The sequence below is a fragment of the Ostrea edulis genome, chromosome 4 (genome assembly GCF_947568905.1).
Source record: "Ostrea edulis chromosome 4, xbOstEdul1.1, whole genome shotgun sequence".
NCBI lineage: Eukaryota > Metazoa > Mollusca > Bivalvia > Ostreida > Ostreidae > Ostrea > Ostrea edulis.
Genome location: NC_079167.1, coordinates 2,849,917 through 2,874,300, shown reverse-complemented (window position 1 = coordinate 2,874,300; position 24,384 = coordinate 2,849,917). Strand labels below are relative to the sequence as shown.

Here is a 24,384-nt window from a genome sequence, read left to right as displayed (position 1 = left end):
GACTTATACATTTTATGATACTAGCGATTCAAATGTTTTGTGAAATTACTATGTATCGATCCATTTGTTTGTATGTCTGCGTAGCTCTTTGGATAAGGTATCGAGATAAAGAGAGAAAAAAAAAAAGGTATTGAGTTACTGACCCGCAGATCCCGGGTTCAAATCCGCCAGTGTCTTTTGTATTATATTAATTGAAATAATTTTTTAACTTTAGGTTTTTTTCCCCTCCAAAATTGCATATGTACTTATTATATATCATCATATCTTTCATAATTAAACCATTTCGTGCTGATTTGATCAACCTTTTCAAGGTGTAGTGAGCCACCTTATCTCATTCATAATGGTAAACTTCAAATGAAAGAGCGTATTGAACAAATGATACTCAAAGTACAACACTTCAAGGCACAAGTAGCCCAACAATTATATATCGTAAAATAGTAGGTCTCCTACGGGAGTTGTTTAGAACCACTTTTCAGGTGTTTATGCACATGAATAGCCATGAAGGTGCAGTTTAATAAATTGTTAATACACTGCATCATGATCTAATAAATCACTCAATCTAAAACCATAATTCTGGTAAATGCAAGGAAGATTTATTGTATAACCACAAATAAAATCCATTCATAACAGTAAATTCCTAAAGCATATAAAGACATGCATCAATGACAATTTATTTCTAATTGACTTCATTCACATTTTGTATACATGTATATAATACAAATACTACATATAAAATTCTTGCAAATAATAAAAAGCAATACACTAATAAAAAAAATTATATTAAATTCACGAATTCTCAATGTATCTGATGTAAAGGTGTTCTCACGTGTCATTTCACATCACCTAAAAAAATAAAAATAAAAATCGCATAATCCTTTGAGTAACATATATACCATCCAATTATAGTACCATATTATGCTTTCCTTCGAAATCAATAACAATAAGTGCTGAAAATCTTTTTACATGAGACTAAGTTATAATAGCTCTCAATCTAAAAATTTTATTTTATTATAAAAATATGCTATTAAGATAGTTTTGTATGCAACTTTAACCATAGTCATTGATAAAATCAATATTAAGTTTAGGATTTCGTCAAAACCACGATTTCGGTTTTACTGAATATATAGCATTATACAGAAATCAATTTTTGTACGGGAAGACGATAAGACCGGTGAACACTAAGTGACAAAAAAATTAAATATACAGCATTCTGATGTTCATCCGTTACAGTCAAAACAATTGACATCACAATGGGCGATCTAACGGGTGAGAACATTTTTCAGCACGGACTGAAATTTAATTTTTTTTTATTTAATGTATATTATATATACAATAAACACATTTCATTTAACAGTCTTATTCATAACCACATGTACATGTATGAAAGCGCTACTAGTAAATGTAACCTACTTTTTTGCGATAGCTATGAAGTATGCGGAAATATGCATGAGAAATGAGTACAGCTTTCTTCGTAAATCGAGTTCCATATACACATACATGTACATCATTTTCTTGAAATGTTAACCGTACATGTTTTAATGAGTGTACGGGTCATGCGTGGTTGAATTAGTTGATCTTGCATAAATATTTTGCGCCTGAAGTGAAAGCTGAATGTTGATTGAAATCAGGAACTGCAGTTTTCACGGGCCTATTACCCGCTCATTGTTTTATGATCAGCTACATGGATTATCTAAATTGAACTAATAATTATGTTTCCCTTGGTAATCTCTTCTAGACCTCATGCTTTTGTTTTGAATACATTTTACCAAATGTTAACATTATAATTCATTAATACTGATTTTTATTTCAGACCTGATCAAGATAGAGGGTTTACGATGGGTGTGACAGGTCAACAGAGGATGCTTACTCCTCCTAGCCTAGGTTTACGATGGGTGTGACAGGTCAACAGAGGATGCTTACTCCTCCTAGCCTAGGTTTATGATGGGTGTGACAGGTCAACAGAGGATGCTTACTCCTCCTAGCCTAGGTTTATGATGGGTGTGACAGGTCAACAGAGGATGCATACTCCTCCTAGCCTAGGTTTATGATGGGTGTGACAGGTCAACAGAGGATGCTTACTCCTCCTAGGTTTATGATGGGTGTGACAGGTCAACAGAGGATGCTTACTCCTCCTAGGTTTATGATGGGTGTGACAGGTCAACAGAGGATGCATACTCCTCCTAGCCTAGGTTTATGATGGGTGTGACAGGTCAACAGAGGATGCTTACTCCTCCTAGGTTTATGATGGGTGTGACAGGTCAACAGAGGATGCTTACTCCTCCTAGGCACCTGATCCTACCTTTGGTGTTTCCAGGTTCCGTACTTGACCTACTCTCAGTTTTGTTTTCTTTAGAGGATTTATGAGATTGATCATTGATCAATGTTCATTATCTGAACCTTTATTTATTCTAAAAGATTACCACAGCAATCTTTGAATTTCTACATATGCCAACTGTAGCCAAGGGCATAAAAAATATTCACTCATTATGTACATTAAATAATATATGTACAAAGAGTGTAAATCTTTAGAGTATACCAGTGGACCCAATCTGGTTCTAGGTTCATAGAATGAAATAATCTAAACTGCATGAGGGCACTTCCATAAAAAATAAATATACTTATTAAAGTTCCAGGGAAACACACACGAGTATTATGAATTCAGCAGGCATAGTAGTAGTGGAGATCGACTGGCTATTCATATAACGTAGATTTTCAGGTGTTATAATTCAGTTGTGGTTTTGCTGCCGTCTTGCAACAGATTACACCCACCCCACTCCACCCTAATATTGTTATAGTCATTCCTATTTCTAGGACTGTTGCTTCATATGCTTTTTTTCTTTTGTAGAATAGATATTAAGTCCGATCACATTTTTGAAGATTTTGTACATTAATAAAGTCTGTTGCATTCTTATATGTCATGACATAAGTGAGCTCATCCTATATCCAAGTGTTTGTCTTATTTCATCAATAATTTATGGGTGAACTGGTGAATTCAAACACAAGACTTACTATATCTTTGTGGTGTCTTCAAATATTACTTTTTTTGTTCTAAAAATAAAGATTCTTAAAAAGAAAACATCCCTTTATACATATATGCAAAATATTTCAGACCTACTGTTACCCTTTCTGGGGCACAACAAAACAAAACAAAGATTCTTAAAATTTAAATAACTGTATGATAATTATAGTCCAGCCCTGGAGTCTGGCCATTGTTCTGTAGCAATTTGGTGAAAAGAGGTGGTTTCTGAGAAGTCAAAAATGTTCAAAAGTTAAAGACACAAGATAGTATACAGGCACAGATAGCAATAGGGTTCTGAGTGAGTCAGATGATCTAAAATTCCATCAATACATAGCAGACATTTCATTTACCAGAGAGTGTTCCAAGTAGGTACAGTACCTTTGACATTTCCATTTGGTAATTGGACTAGTGGCACTCTATCATACTTTCTCCTGTACATGCTGTCGACTTCAGTTAGGTACCACGACCCTGGACACATTCCATCTGTGGATCCAACTGGAGAGTAGGGAGCTGAAATAAAGCTTTGTCACATATAATGTATCCAAGATCTTAATGTGGGTGTAACTACAGCTGACAACGATATTGAATTTATAAAACTGCAAAAATCATTATAGTTTATTATTCATATGTTGGTATAATACTGATACAGTCCATTTACTTGTGTATACACATGATTAGCAATTCATATATGTATGTACTTGTTTCCCCAACATGCTGCATCCACATGCAGTTTGCAGTCTATGTAACCTGTAGTTAATGTTGTAAACTTTCTTTCTTTTTTGAATTTCCTTCTTTATAAACTGTCTTACTGTTATGCCCTCTGGGCCCAAAATTGGAATAAACTTATCTTATCTTATCTATTTGCATGTAAAACCTTAGTCCCTATTATGGCCCCAACCTACCCCTGGAGGCCATGATTTTTGCAAACTTGAATCTACACAACGTCAGAAAGCTTTCATGTAAATGTCAACTTCTTTGGCCCAATGGTTCTTGAGAAGAAGATTTTTAAAGATTTTTCCTATATTTGTATGTAAAACTTTGATCCCCTATTGTGGCCCCATCCTACCCCCAGGGGCAATGATTTGAACAAACATGAATCTACACTATGTCAGAAAGCTTTTATGTAAATATCAGCTTTTCTGGCTCAGTGGTCCTTGAGAAGATTTTTATAGATTTTCCCTATATATTTGTATGTAAAACTTTGATCCCCCCTTGTGGCCCCATCCTACCCCCGGGGGCAATGATTTGAACAAACTTGAATCTATCCTATGTCAAAAAGCTTTCATGTAAATATCAGCTTTTCTGGTTCAGTGGTTCTTGAGAAGAAGATTTTTCCTATATATTTGTATGTAAAACTTTTGATCTCCCCTTGTGGCCCCATCCTACCCCCGGGGGCCATGATTTGAACAATTTAGAATCTGCACTGCCTAATAAAACTTATCTATAAATTTCATCTTTTCTGGCCCAGTGGTTCTTGAGAAGATTTTTTAATGACCCTACTCTATTTTTACCTTTTCTTGATTATATCCCCTTGGAATGTGGCCTGGCCCTTTATTTAAACATTTAGATTTCCCTTTACCTAAGGATGCTTTGTGCCAAGTTTGGTTGAAATTGGCCCAGTGGTTTTTGAGAAGAAGTCAAAATATAAAAATAAAAGTTTACAGACGGACGGACGCCGGACTACGGGTGATCAGAAAAGCTCACTTGAGCTTTCAGCTCAGGTGTGCTAAAAATAGGTCAAGGGAGGAAAAGAACTGTTATACAGATTGACTTCTCAAAAGTAAATATAAAAACTCATGTAGCAACTGTCATATGATATTTAGGGAAAACTAAACACTCGAATTATCAATCAAAGGCAACTGAACTGATGAAATCTACTAAAGATGCTGCAGTTATGTCAGAAAAAGACAGTGAGTTAAGTAATGCCATATGTAAAAGGGTTGTTGTGTAATATGAATGCACCTATGAAAATATTGTACTGTTCATTCCAAATAGGAAAATGGTTTATTGATTAAAGAATGACTCATTTAAATGTCAGTAATGCTAAACTGTGGCAGTTATTTATTTTGGTTAACGAAACATAAAAAACGATGCCCTTATATTTAAATATCACACGTCAGTCTATTATTGGAAACCGGTGTTTTCCATTTATATTTTTGAGTCAGCCGTTTCGTCAGCAAATGCGCTATACCTCTTTGGTGCAGAGTTTGTGGTTTGATCCTTGTCTATTGTTTTTCTCCATGGTCAATCCAGAATATGCTCCAAAGCTTCTGATTGATTTCCAACTCAAATACTAGTATTGTACTAGTATACATTGCAAACAAAGAATGCTAGAGTGCATTGAAAAAGGAATTCCAAATTTGTTACGCTGATTTCATTCTCAGGAAGCCGACAACAGTGTGTCTTCCGTATCTGTGTTTTGTTTGAAGTAAATAGAAAATTGCGGAGGTAATAAAGGTACATATACACAAATGGTCAGCATGGACAATCCACATGCTTCATTACATTTTGAACTCAAGGCACTAAAGTAATAATTGGGGAGCAAACTTTGTTCGTGTAAATGATGAGTATACAGTCGAATCTCCATAAATTAGTTGATCCCTGTTTATTTAGCAATATTCAAATCTTAAACAATCACTGTTCACCTGTGATAGTGTGTATACAACACACCTTGACCTCCCAACATTATGTCAGCGGATGCTTCTGTTATGGGTATAGTAGTCAACTACTTGCAACTTTTCGAAAAATATTTTTGAAATGGAAAATCATTGGTGCACTTCTAATTTTGGCACAAAAGATCACTGGTGCTAAATTAATACGCCAAATTTTCTCGTTTTAGAGCATTATAAAATCTATAATGTGGAAAGAGTTGATAATTCTGTACTGACCTTTATTATGGGTTTCTTCTCTAAGTATCATGGTTTTATCAAACTCCTCTGGAGATACTTTCACTCTGTTTTGTAAATCCTGATTAATATTGGACAGGTTTTCAAACAGTTTATAAAATTTTGGTCCCAAGTCTTTTGTTATCCTCAAAGAAAACATGGCTGAGGCCAAGCCTGAGCCATAGGAAAATAAAACTACTCTATGTCCAACTAGTTCAGATGGTGAGGCACTGAAAAACAAAACAGGGTAGGATGGAAACCATCAAAACATTGTGGAATTGATACAAAGCAAATCATTTCATTTTCCAATATATCTAGTTTCATTTCAAAACAAGAGGCCTTATCAGTCACCCGAGTATTAGTTAAAAGTATCATCACTAGACCCAAGGTATGGAATTTATAATAATATTCCTTTTTACAGTATCTAAGCTAAATTCTCATATTTAGCAGCAGTATACTTTTAAGGTGGCTCATTACACTAAAAATTTAAGCACCTCATATGAAGCATGGTTTCACCATCAAAAATATAATGCAAGCTCTCAATTATTTTCTATGATTTTTTCCGGAATGATACAAAAGATGTTTTATTTGTAAATAAGAAATTCTAGATTCCAAATTTTGCTGTGATTTGATGTATAATATGAATATCTCATGAAACATGACAAAACATCTCATTTTTGAAAATAATAGATTTATGAAAATTGAAAATGTTATTTGTTGATATTTTTTAAAATCAACGGATAAAATCTTTAAATAACTTGTAATTAGAAAAAAGATATATTAGACAAATATATTTTAAAAAGAAATTGAAATGAAATGACCAAATTTTAATCAAACGAGAGAAACAAGTACTGATCCTGATCAAAATTTATAGAAATTGCTAAAATAATCATTTTGCTGTTGCATGTAATTGTATGCACTTGTCTTCAAGAAATTAGTTTCCATTATAAATTCATTCAATTTGTAAACCATTTTACATCAAGGGAATGTAGTTTTCTGATTTCAATGTTATCTATGACTACTTTTTTATAATTCTAATCGGGCTTGGTTCAAATTTGAAAAATCGCAATATTTCTAAATTTTTACTATTTCATTTCAATTTCTTTTGAAAATATCTCCAGTATATCTTTTTTCTAATTGACATGTTTTTTGAAGATTTTATCCGTAGATTTAAAAAATATTGATAAATAATGTTTTCAGTTTTCTTGAATATATTTTTATTTGAAAAATTTGTACATCTATCCGAGTTGTTTGGGCATGTTTATCAGATATTCATATCATGCACCAAATCACAGCAGAATTTTGATTTTAGAATCTCTTATTTGATCATTCCAGAAAAAATAAAAAACAATTCATATAAAATAATTGAGAGCTTGATTCACTTTTTTGATGGAAAAATCATACTTCATGAGAGGTATTTTAAAGAGTCATAAAATAAAATGGTGGTGTAATGAGCTACCTTAAAATGACAAGAGGCTAACAGGGCTTATTGGTCTCCTGAGTACTAGTTGAAAGTATCACTAGTCCAAAGGGTTAAAAATCTAGAAAAAATTTCCTGTTCTGAAAATATCTAAGCTAAATTCTAATATTCAGCAACAGTATAAAACAAGATGTGTTGGCAGTTTTTGCCCCATCCCTAAGGCCCTAGGGGTGCAGGAGTTCTGAAATTTACAATTAATTCTATCCACAATTTAGTGCATTTATTCAGGAACTCTGAGAAAATTCAAAATCATCATTAGAACTTAAATAAAAAAAACCAACTAATTATACAATCAGAAAGAGACTAACAAAAAATAGTTTACACTTTTGCCAATTAAAATTAAAATTATCATCCTCGCCCGCCCCTCAAAAAAGGGCCAGCCCAGATTTTTTTTATTTTTGCAAAAATTACGATTTCAAACAAACTTGCTTCCCAGTGACACGAGTGAATGATTAAAGTCAAAGAATGTTGGTTTTATATTTTCTACCAAGGATTCTTTGAATGTTAACTTGATTAACACTTTGTGTGATGCCTTTTGTCATTAATTTTTTTTTCTCAGGAGATAAAAATTAAAAAATATAATCCTCACACCTGCCCTATATTTTTTTGTGACCCTGGACGATAATCTACTAATTAAGTTGAATTGGCTTTACTGTGTAAACTGAAAATCCCAAGGTTGTCCCCAAGAAAACTCTATCAAATTGAAATTTGAAGAAAACATTACAAAATATTTTACTTCACAACATATATAACATAAAATAATAAATAGAAAATATATGACGTCATAATCAATGATGTTGTAACCACAGGGGCTAAGCCCGTTTTGGGCCCGAACTCTGTGATACCATAAATATAGAAAGGGGTCTAACTCTTACACAGATAAAAAACTAACCACTCGCTTCAAATGCCTAAAAAATCTTAAACTAGGTAATCTATGCGTAATTTGTCATTTTCCTTGCATAGATTAATGTTTTAACTACTTGCATGCCAAATTTCAAGTCACTGGTTCTTAAAATAACAAAGATATACGTCATCGTTCTCTCAATTTCACTTGTTTATTTTTACTAGGACATTTACCGGTCCAGGTCACAGAGTCGTTTCTCGCCTATGACAGCAGCGAAATTCAGACTAGTATGGAAGATTTCGGACCTGTCAATTAAAATTTCACATCAATTATACGCTACTTACTTCCTCATATTTTAATAATGTTCTTCGTGTAGACGTTACACGACTTATTTTTCCTCAGCGGCATCAACTGTTGACAAGAGCTGCCGTTTTAATGAACACACTAAATACCCGATAGACTTAAAATCTCAAATACCTTAAAACTGATCAAAACATTATTCTTGTGATATTGCACTTAGAGAAGGAAATTGAACATTATTTCATGGCTTTTTTAATTTTTTGTTTTTGTTTATTCTATTTCATTTAGATTATTATTACCCACTTTTCCTTTCTTTAAATTTTTAGACATTTCGGGTATTTAGTGTATTCATTAAAATGGCAGATCTTGTCAACAGTTGATGCTGATGAGGAAAAATAAGTCGTGTAACGTCTACACGAAGAACGTTATTTAAGTATGAGGAAGTAAGTAGCGTATAATTGATGTGAAATTTTAATTGACAGGTCCGAAATCTTCCATACTAGTCTGAATTTCGCTGCTGTCATAGGCGAGAAACGACTCTGTGACCTGGACCGGTAAATGTCCTAGTAAAAATAAACAAGTGAAATTGAGAGAACGATGACGTATATCTTTTGTTATTTTAAGAACCAGTGACTTGAAATTTGGCATGCAAGTAGTTAAAACATTAATCTATGCAAGGAGACCGGTAAATTACGCATATCGCACCTAGTTTAAGATTTTTTAGGCATTTGAAGCGAGTGGTTAGTTTTTTATCTGTGTAAGAGTTAGACCCCTTTCTATATTTATGGTATCACAGAGTTCGGGCCCAAATCGGGCTTAGTCCCTGTGGTTGTAACAGGCAGAAAAATCTCACACTGGACAAGCCTGCAACACCGCTGATAAAGACCTACATGAAAAGTGAAGATAATGAACAGTGATCAATCTCATAACTCCTACAAGCAATACAAAATAGATAGTTGGGCAAACACGGACCCCTGGACACACCAGAGGTGGGATCAGGTGCATAGGAAGAGTAAACATCCCCTGTCGACTGGTCACACCCGCCATAAGCCCTACATCCTGATCAGGTAAACGGAGCCATCCGCAGTCAAAATCAGTGTGCCAACAATGGCTTAACAATCGGTATGAAACACGTCAGACAGCATTTGACCTAATGATAGGTTGTATTGACGAAGTAGATCGTTATAACGACCATAGAATTTGCGAAATGCTGACTTCAATCGAGACTGTTGAAACTCCTGTACCATCAACTTCTTTGTCAATAGCTTGCCTCGATTTAAAAACTGACCATAGGCAGAACATGTATTTCCATTTTTCCCCAGTGAGCTACAGTTCAGTATAAAATATGATTGCAACACATATTTCAAATTGCTAATTGTGGAGACCTTTAGTTTTTTCATGTGCAAACCCACCCTGCTATCACAAAGAATTGTTTCTGTAATGTGTGGAACTTACGGATTTATTGGAATTCTCAATCTATAGTTACAGTATGTAAATGCAGTGGGATGAACCGAGGCCTAAGGATTGCATGCAGTGGGATGAACCGAGGCCTAAGGATTGCATGCAGTGGGATGAACCGAGGCCTAAGGATTGCATGCAGTGGGATGAACCGAGGCCTAAGGATTGCATGCAGTGGGATGAACCGAGGCCTAAGGATTGCATGCAGTGGGATGGATCGAGGCCTAAGGATTGCATGCAGTGGGATGCATCGAGGCCTAAGGATTGCATGCAGTGGGGTGGACCGAGGCCTAAGGATTGCATGCAGTGGAATGGATCGAGGCCTAAGGATTGCATGCAGTGGGATGGATCGAGGCCTAAGGATTGCATGCAGTGGGATGAACCGAGGCCTAAGGATTGCATGCAGTGGGATGGATCGAGGCCTAAGGATTGCATGCAGTGGGATGGATCGAGGCCTAAGGATTGCATGCAGTGGGATGGATCGAGGCCTAACAATTGGATGCAGTGGGATGAACCGAGGCCTAAGGGTTGCATGCAGTGGGAGAACTGAGGCCTAAGGATTGCATGCAGTGGGAGAACCGAGGCCTAAGGATTGCATGCAGTGGGATGGATCGAGGCCTAAGGATTGCATGCAGTGGGATGGATCGAGGCCTAAGGATTGCATGCAGTGGGATGGATCGAGGCCTAAGGATTGCATGCAGTGGGATGGATCGAGGCCTAAGGATTGCATGCAGTGGGATGGATCGAGGCCTAACAATTGGATGGACCGAGGCTTGATTCTATATTACACAACTTTGTTTGTAGTGGGTAATATTGTGGTAATACAGGCCCACCTTAAATCAATAACATGTTTGCCTGCATAAAAATGCAATGTATGAAATTTGCTGAATACCAGTATTTTATCATCCATTGCATATAGGTGTTTTTGATTATGCTTACACCCCCATATTCCATCACAATAACATATATCAATTTCAACAAGCTTTCACCTCAGTAGATAAGACGCTAATCCCCCATAAACTGAGGGGGTGTACATGTTGCCCACTTGGTTAGCCAGGAGAAGGGAAGGTTTTGTTTTTGTTGTAAACATCGAGTTACTGGCAGCCATCAAAGCTTTCTCAGCATCCCGGTCAAAGTAACTGTCCTCCAGCTTCAGGTCCCTATTGGAAAAAAAAAATCCTAAGAGGTGTTTCATAAAATACATATGCTTCCTTTTCCTCAAATTATTATAACATATACTGTACTTACTCACATACTTCATTTTGAATTAATGCATATATTGAAATTTTCTTGAAATGAAAATGCAAACTGACCAAGTCCACAGCAGCTTGGTTTCATTTCTAATATTAAAACATCACACATTTAACAAGATCATTTATTCAATTATTCAGGTATTAACATATGTATGCACATACAACTTCAGTCATATATTAGGTTTTCTGCAAATTGATGATTTTTTTTTTTTATCAAATTATGTGCATCTTTAAAAACAATCAAGATGAAGACAACATGGATTTGTTGATATCATAGGACTTTTCCAGGTTTGTTTTGGGGTCTGGTTACCAGATCCAAAAATTACCAATATTTTCAAATTTTTCAGTCCTTTTTTTCCCAATCAAGTGTCCCTAAAATTTCAATCTTCATCTTAGATAGTCAGATATAATTAATAGTATTTTGTTTTCCTCTGCACAATATGCAGTTTGTTTAAATACTGGACAAGATGTGTTTGTGAAACACTGATGCCTTCACATGGCAGCAAAGTTGATAATGGCCAAGGTCAACGTTTTTAATAAGTAGGTCAACCCAAGGGTCTAGTTCACAAAATCAAAACCTTTGGTACCCAAAGAAAGGTCTTGTTACAAGGAATACACATGTGAAAAATGAAAGCCCTGTGAACCATCCATTCAAAAGTTATGACCAAGTTTATAGTTTTTAATGACAGACAAACCTATATACCCCTGAATCTACAATCATGGGAGCATAAAAAGCAATCGGCATTCCTCGAAAAACTCTAATACGATAAATACCTTGTTATATGAGGAGCCCCAAGTGGTGTTAGTGAACAGCCTAATGCCCCCCCCCCCCCCCCCCCCCCCCCCTCTGTTATGAAGCTTATTGTAATAGGAATATTATATTGATGTTTAACTCCATTATTCATTAATATTGCATATAAAATATGTGTTCATATGCTTATATTTTAAATTCTTTTTTGTGTATTGTGTACAACATTTTGTTAGATGATTCATCAAGCAGTTCAAGTGGATGTTGGTTGTTTACTTACGGTATTCATTTTTTTTACTTTCTCTAAAATAAGCCCATCTGGCATTTGTAGTATACAGCATTTCCATGGATGTGAAAAAATAGATAAATCCAGTCACTGTTCGAAAAAATATTTAGACAAAGAATGTCTTAACATGGATATGATGATTCCAAACTTTATTTAAGGGGGTATAATAAACGTTGTAATTTAAATTTTTTGTGTACTTTTAAATACAAATAAAACACAAATCTGATGTCATCTTACCTGAAGGATTCTAAGCCAGCATATCGACCAAAGAAATCTGGTGATGACTCTCTGAGGAAGTCATTGAGAAATATCCTAGCAAATGATTTCTGGACCAGTTTGCAGAAAGGTGAATGAAAGACAAAGGCATCAACAGAGTCTATCAAACCACTGTCTTCTGTAAAAGCAAATCAGTTATTTCAACAGTCATTTCAAATATTCTAGCAAATGATTTCTGGACCAGTTTGCAGAAAGCAGTTTTTCCTGTGATTATTAATGTATTCTTTCTTTGATCTGTTTAATCTGAAACACTGCTTCCAAGGACAACTAGGGCTCTTGGCAGGTGGCAAATTTAATCTTGACACTGATCTGGAATAAAGCTTTGACTTTGACCATTCTGTGAGTTTAAGATCATAATATATAAAGTCTCTATCTTGTATAGCTCAAAAGTTTTGACTAAGGTTTAAGTTATGGTCAGACAGGCAAGGCAACTGACCTACAACGTCCCTGATCTTTGATCTGAGGAACCATAAAAATACATATCTTGGTTACTATGGAGACTACAAATCTTTTTAATATTTGAAAACTTGTACCAGACCCCAATCCTTAAATCTATGAATCACAAATCAGATGTTCATGATCATCACAATTACCTCGGACATTACATAAAATGTATATGTCTGATGTTAACATATATGAGGGACATTTGAAAAGTTCTGATTCAGAATGTCAATGATCTATCAAAAATGTAATGCCTTTACCTTAAAAATGTTTACATTAATCCTTCAAAATACTCTTCATTGACTTGAATAAACTTTCGGAGTAATCTTATCAATTTGGAAAATGCCTAGGTACATCCTTCGTACATTGGAAAATGGCACTTCCAAAAGCATGACAACTTTCAAATTGCTGACCACATAGAGCTTCTTTGGTGACTGAGTTTAACCAAACATCACATGGAGACTACAGACAAAACACCTATTCCAATTTCCTTCAAATAGTCTGTTACGATGGACAATTTGTGTGCTGGGTGCATTGTCATGGAGAATCTTAATCTCTCTAGCATCAGTGACTGGATGGACAGTTTTACAATGTTCATCGACCTCAGATAGGACATTTTTAATATAGAACTGACTAGTAACCCTTGTATGTTCTGAAACTGGAACTTGGGCTACCTTTAGTGTAAAAAAATACTGCCTACATCACTTTGTAAACAGACCTGCTTCTGCATGCTATCTGAGGCTTTGGTCAGTTTCTCCTATCCAAACCTTGTTATTGCATTTAGTGTCAGGTTAAAAAATAAATAAATCGAAGTTTCATCACAAGTATTTTTATAGTTACAATCTCATTTCATCACCAATGATTACAGTCTTCATAATTACTAAGTAACTGGATGAACATTTCTACATGTACGCATTTTGCTCTTCTGTAAGGAGATGGAGGGCCCACCGAGTGCAAACTCTCCAAAGCTTTAACTGTTCTCTTCAAATGTTGAAAATAGCTAAAGAATCAATGTTCGGAAAATCTGCAAGGTCTTCCACAGTATATTTTGCATATTCAGCAATTGCAATTTTCATAGCAACAATGTCTGACCAGAACGAGGATCATCTTCAAGCAACTTTCTGCCTGATTTAAAAATGGTGTGTCCACCTTTCTACTAATGCATATGAGAGTGCTTGGTCTCAATAGACTTTGTACAAATAAACTTTCATGTCTGTTGATGTAAACCCTAATAATGGGCAGACCTCTTTGCTCAGATGAAAAGTTGTTCTCTTTCACTAATTTTTTATCTCAGTCTACTGACAATCTTTAATATGATTACATATATCACATCATATTTGTCAGAAAATATTTTTGAGAAGTCACTCAAAATCAAAGCATAGGAACTAGTTATTTTGTCTAATAATAGTAGGGTTCTGTACCATACCATCCCTTAATAAAAAACATGTTTTTGATAAGGTGGTTGTATGGTATAAATCCTTACTATTAATTTTACAGACAAAATAAGAGGTACTGTGAGCAATGCTCACTAAGAATACCCCCCGCTTACCCCAATCTCCCAAAGGGTGTTGTTAATAGGTATAAATTACTTCTTTCCTGAGTGTAAAAATATGGTATGCCTTTGTAGAAGAAAATGGAAGATATAGTCCGAACACAAATCCATGGCATAAACCTATAATTCTGACCTTGAGATCAAAGGTCAAGGTCATAAAGAGGTTATGAATGTACATGACACATAGTCTCATGGTGATACACCCATGTCTTATGGTATGACTATGTCAAAACCCTATAATCAATTTTGACCTGGAGGTCAAAAGTTCAAGGTCATATAGAGGTCATGAAGGTACCCAACACATCGTCTCATGGTGATACACTTATGTGTAAAATATGGTATGCCTATGTCAAAGAACAAAGAAGTCATGGCCCTGATACGAATCCATTGTACAAACCTTTAATTTTGACTTTGATGTCAAGGTCATATGGAGGTCATGAAGGGTACATGACACATCGTCTCATGGTGATACACTCATGTGTCAAATATGGTATGCCTATGCCAAAGAACAAAGAAGTTATGGCCCGGACACGAATCCATTATAAAAAAACCCTTTAATTTTGACCTTGAGGTCAAGGTCATATAGAGGTCATGAAGGTACTCGACACATCATGTCATGGTGATCCACTTGTGTGCCAAATATGGTATGCCTAAGTCAAAGAAGAAAGAAGTTATGGCCCGGACACGAATCTGCACAGACGGACGGACGGACAGACAGAGTGATTCCTATATACCCCCCGAACTTTGTTCGGGGGGTATAATAATTTGTTCCTGTGATTACAGTATATTTTCCTGACATTTACATACATACCAAAAGCATTATGTTCTGATTTCAGTGGGACATTAGCTGTGATAGTGATGGTAACCATTTTTTTCTCAAAATCTTTCAATAGCATAGGAATACATAATGATGACTATTAAAAACATTTACTTTGTACAAAAACAAGAGAAACCTAATGTCTTGCAAGACAATAATTATTTAATTACCCAAATCACATATAACTGTGCCTCTTTTAAGGTTAAAATTGTTTGAAATAATAAACTACTGGTTTTATTACTGGATAATATAATGTAGAACAGTTTTCATTGAATTCAATTTTTGGTGACAAAATGAAAGATAATGCCCCTTTAACATATAGAAATATTCAGAACTTTTCAACAGCTCCTTGTGTATACGAAAATGGACAAAATACCACATTTTGATTAACATGCAGATTCAATGTGAAATCATTTCGGTGACCAAAGTTCAAGTACATACACCATAGTACACAAATCCCTCCCAATCACAAAGTGTCTGCATCTTGAGTTACATGTACAATGACATAAGTACAAGTGCTCCATCTCGACTTTATTATGAAGGGTTTTAAGAATACCTTTAATAATCCCAGTCAGTTTTGCCTTTTCCCTGTATCCTTGATAGCATTTGTCCAAAGCATGTAGATAACACTTCACTGATAATTTGCCATCCACCACTGGATATTCCGAGTCCATGTTGGGTTTGTAAAAGTCATAGGCATGCTGCATATGAATGCTTCTTACTCCTTTAAAATATATTCATACATTTACATTTTTCATGTTTTTGCCTTTGATATCTTTACAAATGATAGCCATTTCCTCATGAATGTGCTGCAGTTGTTAACAATGCAATGTGAATCTTGATAAATATAGTACGTCTATTTTAAAGCCTGGGAATTCCGACAAAAATGAATGTTAAATGTAAATTTCAATTTTTGAAAATACATGAGGTTAAGAAATGCAATGCTTCATGTCACAGTTCATATCCTGTGTATTTCTACAGTTGTGAATACTTGTATGAATCTTGATAGATAATCGTACATGTCTATTTTAAAGGCAGGGAATCTTGATAGATAATCGTACATGTCTATTTTAACGGCAGGATAGATAATCGTACATGTCTGTTTTAACGGCAGGATAGATAATCGTACATGTCTATTTTAACAGCAGGGAATCTTGATAGATAATCGTACATGTCTATTTTAACGGCAGGGAATTTTGACAGAAATGAACATAGATGTAATTGTAAAATTTAAAATACGATACGGATGAACTGCAACGCTTCAAGCTGGCATACCTTTTTTTTTTTTTTTATAAAGCACTAATGCACTTCATGAAGTATGCCAGCGTGAAGCATCGCAGTGGATACCTTCATGTATTTTCAAAATTGAAATTTATTTATTATAAGAATTCATTTTATGAATATATATATATTTCACAAAACATGCAATGAATATTTTATTGATTTTACACCATTCAATATCATAATACTATTTATAAAATTCAAACATGTATCAATTTCATGTATTATTAGATTGAAACAAGTTTAACTTTTATCTGATGAACTAGATAAGTTGGGTACTTTTGTGACACTATATCTTCTCTGACATACAAAAGATCAAATAATAAAATTTAATCATATCTCACTAATTTGATAACAATTATACTGATTATGTTCAAATTAAAAATATCATAATTGTACCTTTACAAAACCTAAAAGAAAACATTCACAGAAACGTGCAAAACTTTAAACTTTTATATTTTTTTTTTTTTGCAAATGACAGGAAAAGTTATATATCTATATCTTTCATTGTAGTCACTGTGGGTTAAGGCCATCTGTTAACAATGAACTTTACAGCATACAAGATCACACTAAGTGTCCCCGTTATCTTTGATCTATGTAATCTCTTTATAATAAGGAACATATAATGACCCTAACAGGGTTTATCTTTTGTTCATAAAGTAGGTATTCTGTAAAGCTTATACCCCTGAGCTAGATATAGGAACTAACTTCAGAAACTGTCCCTGGATCCCAGAGCATGTGATGCACATGCCTCTAGTCTACAATGATCTCATCTAGTATATTTATCACTCTGTAAAATACTACTACTGTAGTACTGTTCATGGTTTACATCACTACTGCCTTCAAGTGCTCACTTAAACATTTCAAAGTGCTTTTTCTTTGACCATGAAAACAAACATAATACCATCACCACTAAGTATGAACTAACATAACCTTTATAAGGGGAAGGAGAACTTGACATCGTGACTGAAATTTGGTGCTGACCATGTAAACAAGATGTAATCTTATATAAAAGTGCAAAGGTTCACCAGAAGAGGTGTGTCCCATATCATTATGAACTGCAAATGTATATGAATTCAATAATTTCAGGGTAAGTGGGTGGGGGTGTTTTCATCAAATGATTCTATATCTATGTTTTAAAAAAGTACATGTAGCAAGAAAATATTCGTACTCCGACGATTATCATGATTAACGTTGACTGGACATATTATATTGTTCATGTATTCTAGGATTATATGCATAAAGTACCATTATTTACAGATCTTGATAATTTTATTCATCTTATGTGTAAGTTGTTGAGAAAATGAATAAATATCAGCGCATTTCACAAAATATTGTTTGAAACAGAGTTGAAAACGTTAGAAATTGTCAACCGATTCTTGAAAAAAGTAATACCGACTTATAAGCAGGTCAATGACAAATCCCTCTAAAGTAGCCTACAAAATATACAACCGACTTACAGGCGAACCGACCTATAGGCGAGTATATACGGTAAATACCCCAGTACCGATGATACATTTATATCATATGGGCAACAAAAGCAATGGTCCCAGTAGTGTTTTATTCCATTTCCTAATTTCTCTTAAGATGAATAACATTGTGAATCTGTTACCTTGCATTGATGCAGTAAAAATGTGGATGCAAAATGCTTTTTTAACAAGTCTTAATATTTAACTTAATTTGGACAGACAACATACAGATCAATCTGTTTCAAAATCCCCCTTTCATAATAGTAAGGTAGCAATAAATTAATATTTAAGTAAATTGCAGATGGTACATTAATGCCCTACTTTATAAATGTTTCTATGTTACATCTTGAGAAAAATAGGTTAAACAAAACACACACACATATATATATATATAATTCAGATGAAGATTTAACATTTATTCCAAAGCACTTTCACTCTACAGCTCTTCAGTGGAATTTAAAAATCAACAATTTGAATTTTTTCTCTATATTTTGCCTATACCAAGGACTTATTTTATTCACACACACACACACACACACACACACACACACACACACACACACATATATATATATATATATATATATCTCACAATATTCCCTCTAGATACTGAGCTGTAGATGAGAGCAATCATTCGACTTCTATCTATTAAAGTGAGAGGTGAAAATATGGACTTTGTGCTCTTTAGCCTTGTACCAATCCCACTTGATAAACATTATCCTCTTTGTTTAATATGTAAATGATAAAAGTTATGCATGTACATTTATATAATATAGATATCTCAAATTTAAATCAAAAGTACACTGATTAAGAATTTGTGAATATCATTGTATAAATATCATTCAATCTCTATATCCATATGACATAATAACCAGAAATGAATTCAAATTTACAAATTTCAGAATCAAATTAACTACATTAATAACCTAGCATAAAAGTTAGGGATAACATTTTATGATGACTAATCTCAAAAAGATTCCTTTCGAAAGCAAAATATTACACATATCATCTAGAAGTAAATTTGTTGCCTTATGTATATTCTGGCCTGAATTTCTAAGAAAGAAAAAAGAAAAGAAAAAAAACTTAAGACGAAACTTGGACTGAGATTTCACTCAAAGTTGGACTGTTCAAATCAACGAAACAAAAACTTAAGTTTGAGATTTTCCCAAGAAATGAGGTCATTCATACATAAGAGTGTAAAATAGAAAATTCTTATTGTGTGTGCAGTTTGCAAACTAAATTACTTCAGTACAAATAAATCATATTCAATTTATTTTATTGATAAATAATTACTGCTAGTTGCCAAGTAACAACACTTTAGGGACAATTTTCGTCAAAATTAGCCTGTTTGACTCTTTCCATACGTAAATCTATGGTGCAAGATAATAACCATTAGTCACATCGCTGTAGGAAATTCTTCAGAAATACAGTTTTAATTAAGGTCAAAGGCCAATTAAGTGCAAAATTTGTGCTTAAATTAGTTCATATGTTCATCACAATTGAAAATGTTCTACTTAGATGACAAAATAAGACAATTGATGAAAGACTTACAAAATATAAAATACGACTATTTTTGACCCGCCTTTGAGCAAGATCTTTGGGATTGCGAAATTCACACATTCCTTTCTGCTTTTCCTAAATAGGCATTTAGTGTTTATATAGTATCAACAAAATAAAGAAGAACTTCAAATAATAAAGACATTTAATCACTATGACCATTTTGGCCCCACTCTGGTACCAAAACGATCAGAAAATTTACAATTTTGGTAAAGGGCTACCTGCTCCTTCTAAATATCCATTTGGTTTCAATTTAGAATCAATAGCATTGAAGAAGATGTTATTCAAATGTTTTACAAAAAACACTATATGCCAAGTTTGACCCTGCCCTAGAGTCAGAACCTCTACCCCGGGGATCATGAAATGTACATCTTGGTAGAGGCCTTCCTGTTCTACATCACTATGCATTTAGTTTTTCTTACTGACATGCGGTTGTATAGAATAAGAGTTTTGAAAATTTATAAATTATTGGCAGATTTTGTTCTGCCCTTAAGGTCCTATGGGTGCAGAAATCTTGAAATTTTCAATTTATGCCCCCCTTGTCCCAAAGATGCTTCATACCGATTTTGAAAAGAATTGGAATGGTAGTTATCAATAAGATAAAAATGTTCAATTGATAATGCACAACAGGCAACACACAACAACGAATGCAGACCAATGGAAATAGTTACCTAAAAATTACCCATCATATGAAAATCCATGTTGCATATCAAATTAACATCATTTTACAAAACTATATGATAATCAAAATGTAATTAATTTAATTCTTATTGTATACTTGTCTGATTGGTCAAATTCAAATGCAATCTATTTTGTATAATATGGTTTGGCACAGAAAAAGTTGCATTGTAAATTGAGGGATTTTTTCTTATTACAGGTGGACTATTCAATTTTTTTTTACCAGGGAGCTACAGTCCTGTATTCGCCATAACTGAAGGAGATTCTTCCTCTGAATATTCATAACTAAAGTTCAAATCGCATTGAGACATTTTCTGAAAACGGTGGTGTTTTTTTTATTTAAATAATATATATATATGCTTTAGTGACCTTCATTTAGGACATTTTGACCTAAGAAAAAAAAAAACAAGTTGTGTTTGTGAAACACTGATGCCCCTGGATTACAACAAAGTGAATTGCATTTTAGTGAATAATTTTTAAAGTAGGTCAGAGGTCAAAAAGTTAACAAATTTGGTACCATTGGAAAGGTCTTCTCACAAGAAAACCACATGCAAATTATGAAAACAGTGCCTTACAATCTAAAAGATATGGCTTCTATTAGAATTTTCTAAAAGTATGTCAAGGTGAATGTAAAGGTCACAAGGTCAACAAATCTGGTACCAATGGAAAAGTCTTGCCACAAGGAATACACATGCCAAATAAGAAAGCTGTACCACTTATATAAGTTATATTGTAAAAGATATGACAAAGGTAGTTTTTGGAAAATTTCCAAAAACTAGGTCAATGGTCAATATGAAGGGCAACAAATCTGATACCAATGGAAAGGTCTTCTCACAAAAAATGCACATGTTTTATGTTTTAATATAAAAAAAGTACCTTTTACAGCTTATCAAATTTTCTAAAAGTATGTTAAAGGTCAATGTTAAAGGTCAATATTTTTTCCACGTTTCCTTTTATATCGTATTCATGTTTAGATACTAATTTTAGATGTTAATTTTATGTTTGTGTATATGTTTTCATGTTTAGATACTAATTTTAGATGTTAATTTTATGTTTGTGTATATGTTTTCATGTTTAGATACTAATTTTAGATGTTAATTTTATGTTTGTGTATATGTTTTCATGTGTAGATACTAATTTTAGATGTTAATTTTATGTTTGTGTATATGTTTTAATGCAGGATCACAATGGAAACTAGCTATATATGCTAATTCGTGTTATCCTGGATAAATAAAGGCTATTATGTTAAGGTCACCAAATCAAAGATTTTCATGTCAATTGAAAGGCCTTACCACAAGGAATACACATATCAAATATGAAAGGTCTACCTCTTATGGTGTAAACGATATGACCAAGGTTTAATTTTTTTTTGAAAATTTCCAAAACTTAGGTCAATGTCAAGGTCACAAAGTCAACAAATTTGGTATTGTTGGAAAGGCTTTTTTCACAAGAAATGCACATGCTTACTATAAAAACAATACCTCTTACAATTTGAAAGATATGGCTTATACATGTATACAAATTTTCTAAAAGTAAGTCAAAGGCCAATGTTAAGGTCACCAAGTCAAAGATTTTGGTGTCAATGGAATGCCACAAGGAATGCACATACCATACATGAAAGGTCTACCTCTTGTGCTGTAAAAGATATGACCAAGGTCAAAGTTTGTTTCCACAGACGGATATGCAAAAAATTTATGCCCTCAAATCTTTAATTCCGGAGGCATAAAAACAATAGAAGTCATTTTTTAATCATATTCTATTCACCAGCATATATTTACACTCATAAAGTACTAACCTCTGTCGAAGACAAGTGGAGCATCCTTCCCTATTAGTAGGGCTACTGCCCCAGCACCACCTGTACAGCGTGCATTTCCAGTGGAATACACTGCAATGTCACCAGCGACAACCATGGCATACCTCCCTAAAAGAAATTCATGTTTCAATCCTTGATATGAAGACATTTCTTTACTGAATTATTCTTTTTAAATCATCCACTCTTGTCCCTTTGTCAGAGCATGTTATGATGATGTATACATATTTTCTATAATCAAAATCTCAACACAGAAAAGATCTGTAATTCTTTACCATCCCAAGAACTGGATTCAATCCAATTGATTGCATTAAACAGGGCTGAAGTTCCTCCAAAACAGGCATTGGTTGTGTCTATCCCTTCTATACTGTGGTTACCACTACTTTCAAACAACTGCATCAGTACAGTTTTGGTACTCTTTGATTTATCAATGATAGTTTCTGTACCCACTTCCAAGCGGCCAATATCATTATATGAGATATGATTTTTCTCAATAAGTTTTTGCACAACAGTTAAACAGAGTGAATTTATGTCCTCTCTATCAGAACAAAACCCCATTTTCGACTGTCCCAAGCCAATGGTGTACTTTCCTGTGGATGCATTGTCAAACACTTCAAGTTCAGCCTGGTCTACATATTGTGATGGAAAGTAGACTTCCATGGCAATAACTCCTACATCTGTTGGCCATGGATCTATCTTATCTGAACCAGGCATAGTGCTTGACCTGAAAGTATGCTCAAATTTCTAGAATAAAACATCATCACAGGAAATCCTAAGTAAATGTTCTCATTAGAAGCCCACTATTCATAACATACTGACTTTACGAATTAGGACATTCACTTTAAAAACATTAAAAATAAATATACAAGTTCTTATCTAATGTAATAACATACGATAATTTACTGCTGAAAGATCTAGTGAGAAACTTTTTTAAAAAGATGACAAAATTTGAGTCAATAAATTACAATGTACATACCGATAACCCAGAAATTTATCTATCTATCACAACATTGATGCAATATCTTATCACCGCATCGAAGTTTTAACACGTGCAGCTTCCCTCTTCGCAATTTAAATGTCTAATTGCGCTACTTTAAGTAAAGAATAATACATTAAAAATAGATATGGCTTATTTTGCTTTCATTTGAACGTGATGGTTTAAAAACACCAACGTCATTCATATTTTTAAGTAAAAAGTTCGTAAGGTCGTTGGCCATCCACAACCGGAAGTAAATATATATTACCGAAACTTCATCAAGTCAATCAAAAAATAATTCGATGTAAGACCTCACATTCATCTTTTAGGCAAAATAGTATTTCTACACGTGACCTAAAAAGTTCCAATACGCGTTGATATATTTCATATTCATAAAAAGATATCATATTGTGCGTTATTCACGAACTATTCGTTTATTTTGCTTTTTATTTCTAAGAACTATATACACATACGCGACTTGCGAAAAGCAACCTCATCCGGATGCATAATTTATATTTCTGTTTAGATATTTAAGAATATTTAAACTTAAGTTCAATACAGTCTAATCAATACCAACAGAAACGGTCCAGTGGTGGATCTAAAAGGGGGTAAGACCCCCCCCCCCCCCCCCCCCCCCCCCCCCCCCCACACACCATCTTTTCTGATCCGCGCTAACCCTTTACTTGGGAAGATGCTACATGTACCCCCACTCCTAAAGCGTTAAACATTTTGGTGGTAAATGATCACCGAAATATTCATCTTGAAAAGTACGGCATATATTTAAATATATAAGAGTAATTAAGTTAAATGTTTGGAGGGTGTTGAGTGGAGGTTAATTGGAAATTTTTGTAACAGACACAATATAAATCTAAGTGGAATGTATCCCTGGTATCTGATGACGAAAATATGAATAAAACTAACACACTTTTTGAATTATAACACGAGCCCCTCAAGTTCAACTGTCGACATTTTCACTATTAACTTTTTCCCTTTAATTTGGTGGTCAACTTTAGATTTACATTATACATGCGTTTTTAGAATACAAGTGGAATGTGCACTCTGCTCGTGTTATCGTGTTGACTTATCTTAATCAGAGGGTGTTATCTCGTTGTCAGAGGCTGATTAAATGCAAACAAAAACAACGCACCTTATCAACGTTTATCACTAACCCCAAAAACTGCACTCGTTGTCATTTTCTCTTTGATATTTACGTGCAATTTTATCCCAGGCTATATCATAATTTTTTTTAAAATC

At 34.0% G+C, this 24,384-nt stretch overlaps 1 protein-coding gene and 1 long non-coding RNA gene across 5 annotated transcripts; one reads left to right on the top strand and one right to left on the bottom strand.

The window, feature by feature from the left end:
* Positions 1-577: 577 nt before the first annotated feature.
* Positions 578-23,419, bottom strand: LOC125671704 (hydroxymethylglutaryl-CoA synthase 1-like). Of its 4 annotated transcripts, XM_048907569.2 has the most exons (10): positions 23,131-23,419; positions 22,430-22,878; positions 22,140-22,265; positions 15,916-16,083; positions 12,511-12,667; positions 10,976-11,146; positions 5,908-6,134; positions 3,398-3,529; positions 3,010-3,048; positions 659-843 (listed from the first exon to the last, which is right to left on the bottom strand). In XM_048907569.2, exons 2-9 carry the CDS (start codon positions 22,866-22,868, stop codon positions 3,035-3,037), a joined length of 1,434 nt encoding a protein of 477 aa, XP_048763526.2. In that variant the 5' UTR covers positions 22,869-22,878; positions 23,131-23,419; the 3' UTR covers positions 659-843; positions 3,010-3,034. The 4 variants fall into 4 exon arrangements, with proteins under 4 accessions (XP_048763524.2, XP_048763525.2, XP_048763526.2 ...); XM_048907567.2 differs by lacking the exon at positions 3,010-3,048 and having other exon boundaries at positions 578-843; positions 3,370-3,529; XM_048907568.2 differs by lacking the exon at positions 3,010-3,048 and having other exon boundaries at positions 578-843.
* On the top strand, positions 1,825-2,663 carry LOC130053924 (uncharacterized). The gene is made up of 3 exons (XR_008802147.1): positions 1,825-2,040; positions 2,109-2,237; positions 2,286-2,663. It is a non-coding gene; the product is annotated as an uncharacterized LOC130053924 (long non-coding RNA).
* Positions 23,420-24,384: the final 965 nt, after the last annotated feature.

Coding starts and splice junctions, on each gene's coding strand:
- LOC125671704 (XM_048907566.2), bottom strand. CDS start 22,868: ATGCCTGGTTCAGATAAGATAGATCCATGGCCAACAGATGTAGGAGTT. Junction 22,266..22,429: donor TGAATCCAGTTCTTGGGATG/GTAAAGAATTAC, acceptor AATTTCTTTTAG/GGAGGTATGCCATGGTTGTC. Junction 3,245..3,397: donor ACCAAATGGAAATGTCAAAG/GTACTGTACCTA, acceptor TTGACTTCTCAG/AAACCACCTCTTTTCACCAA.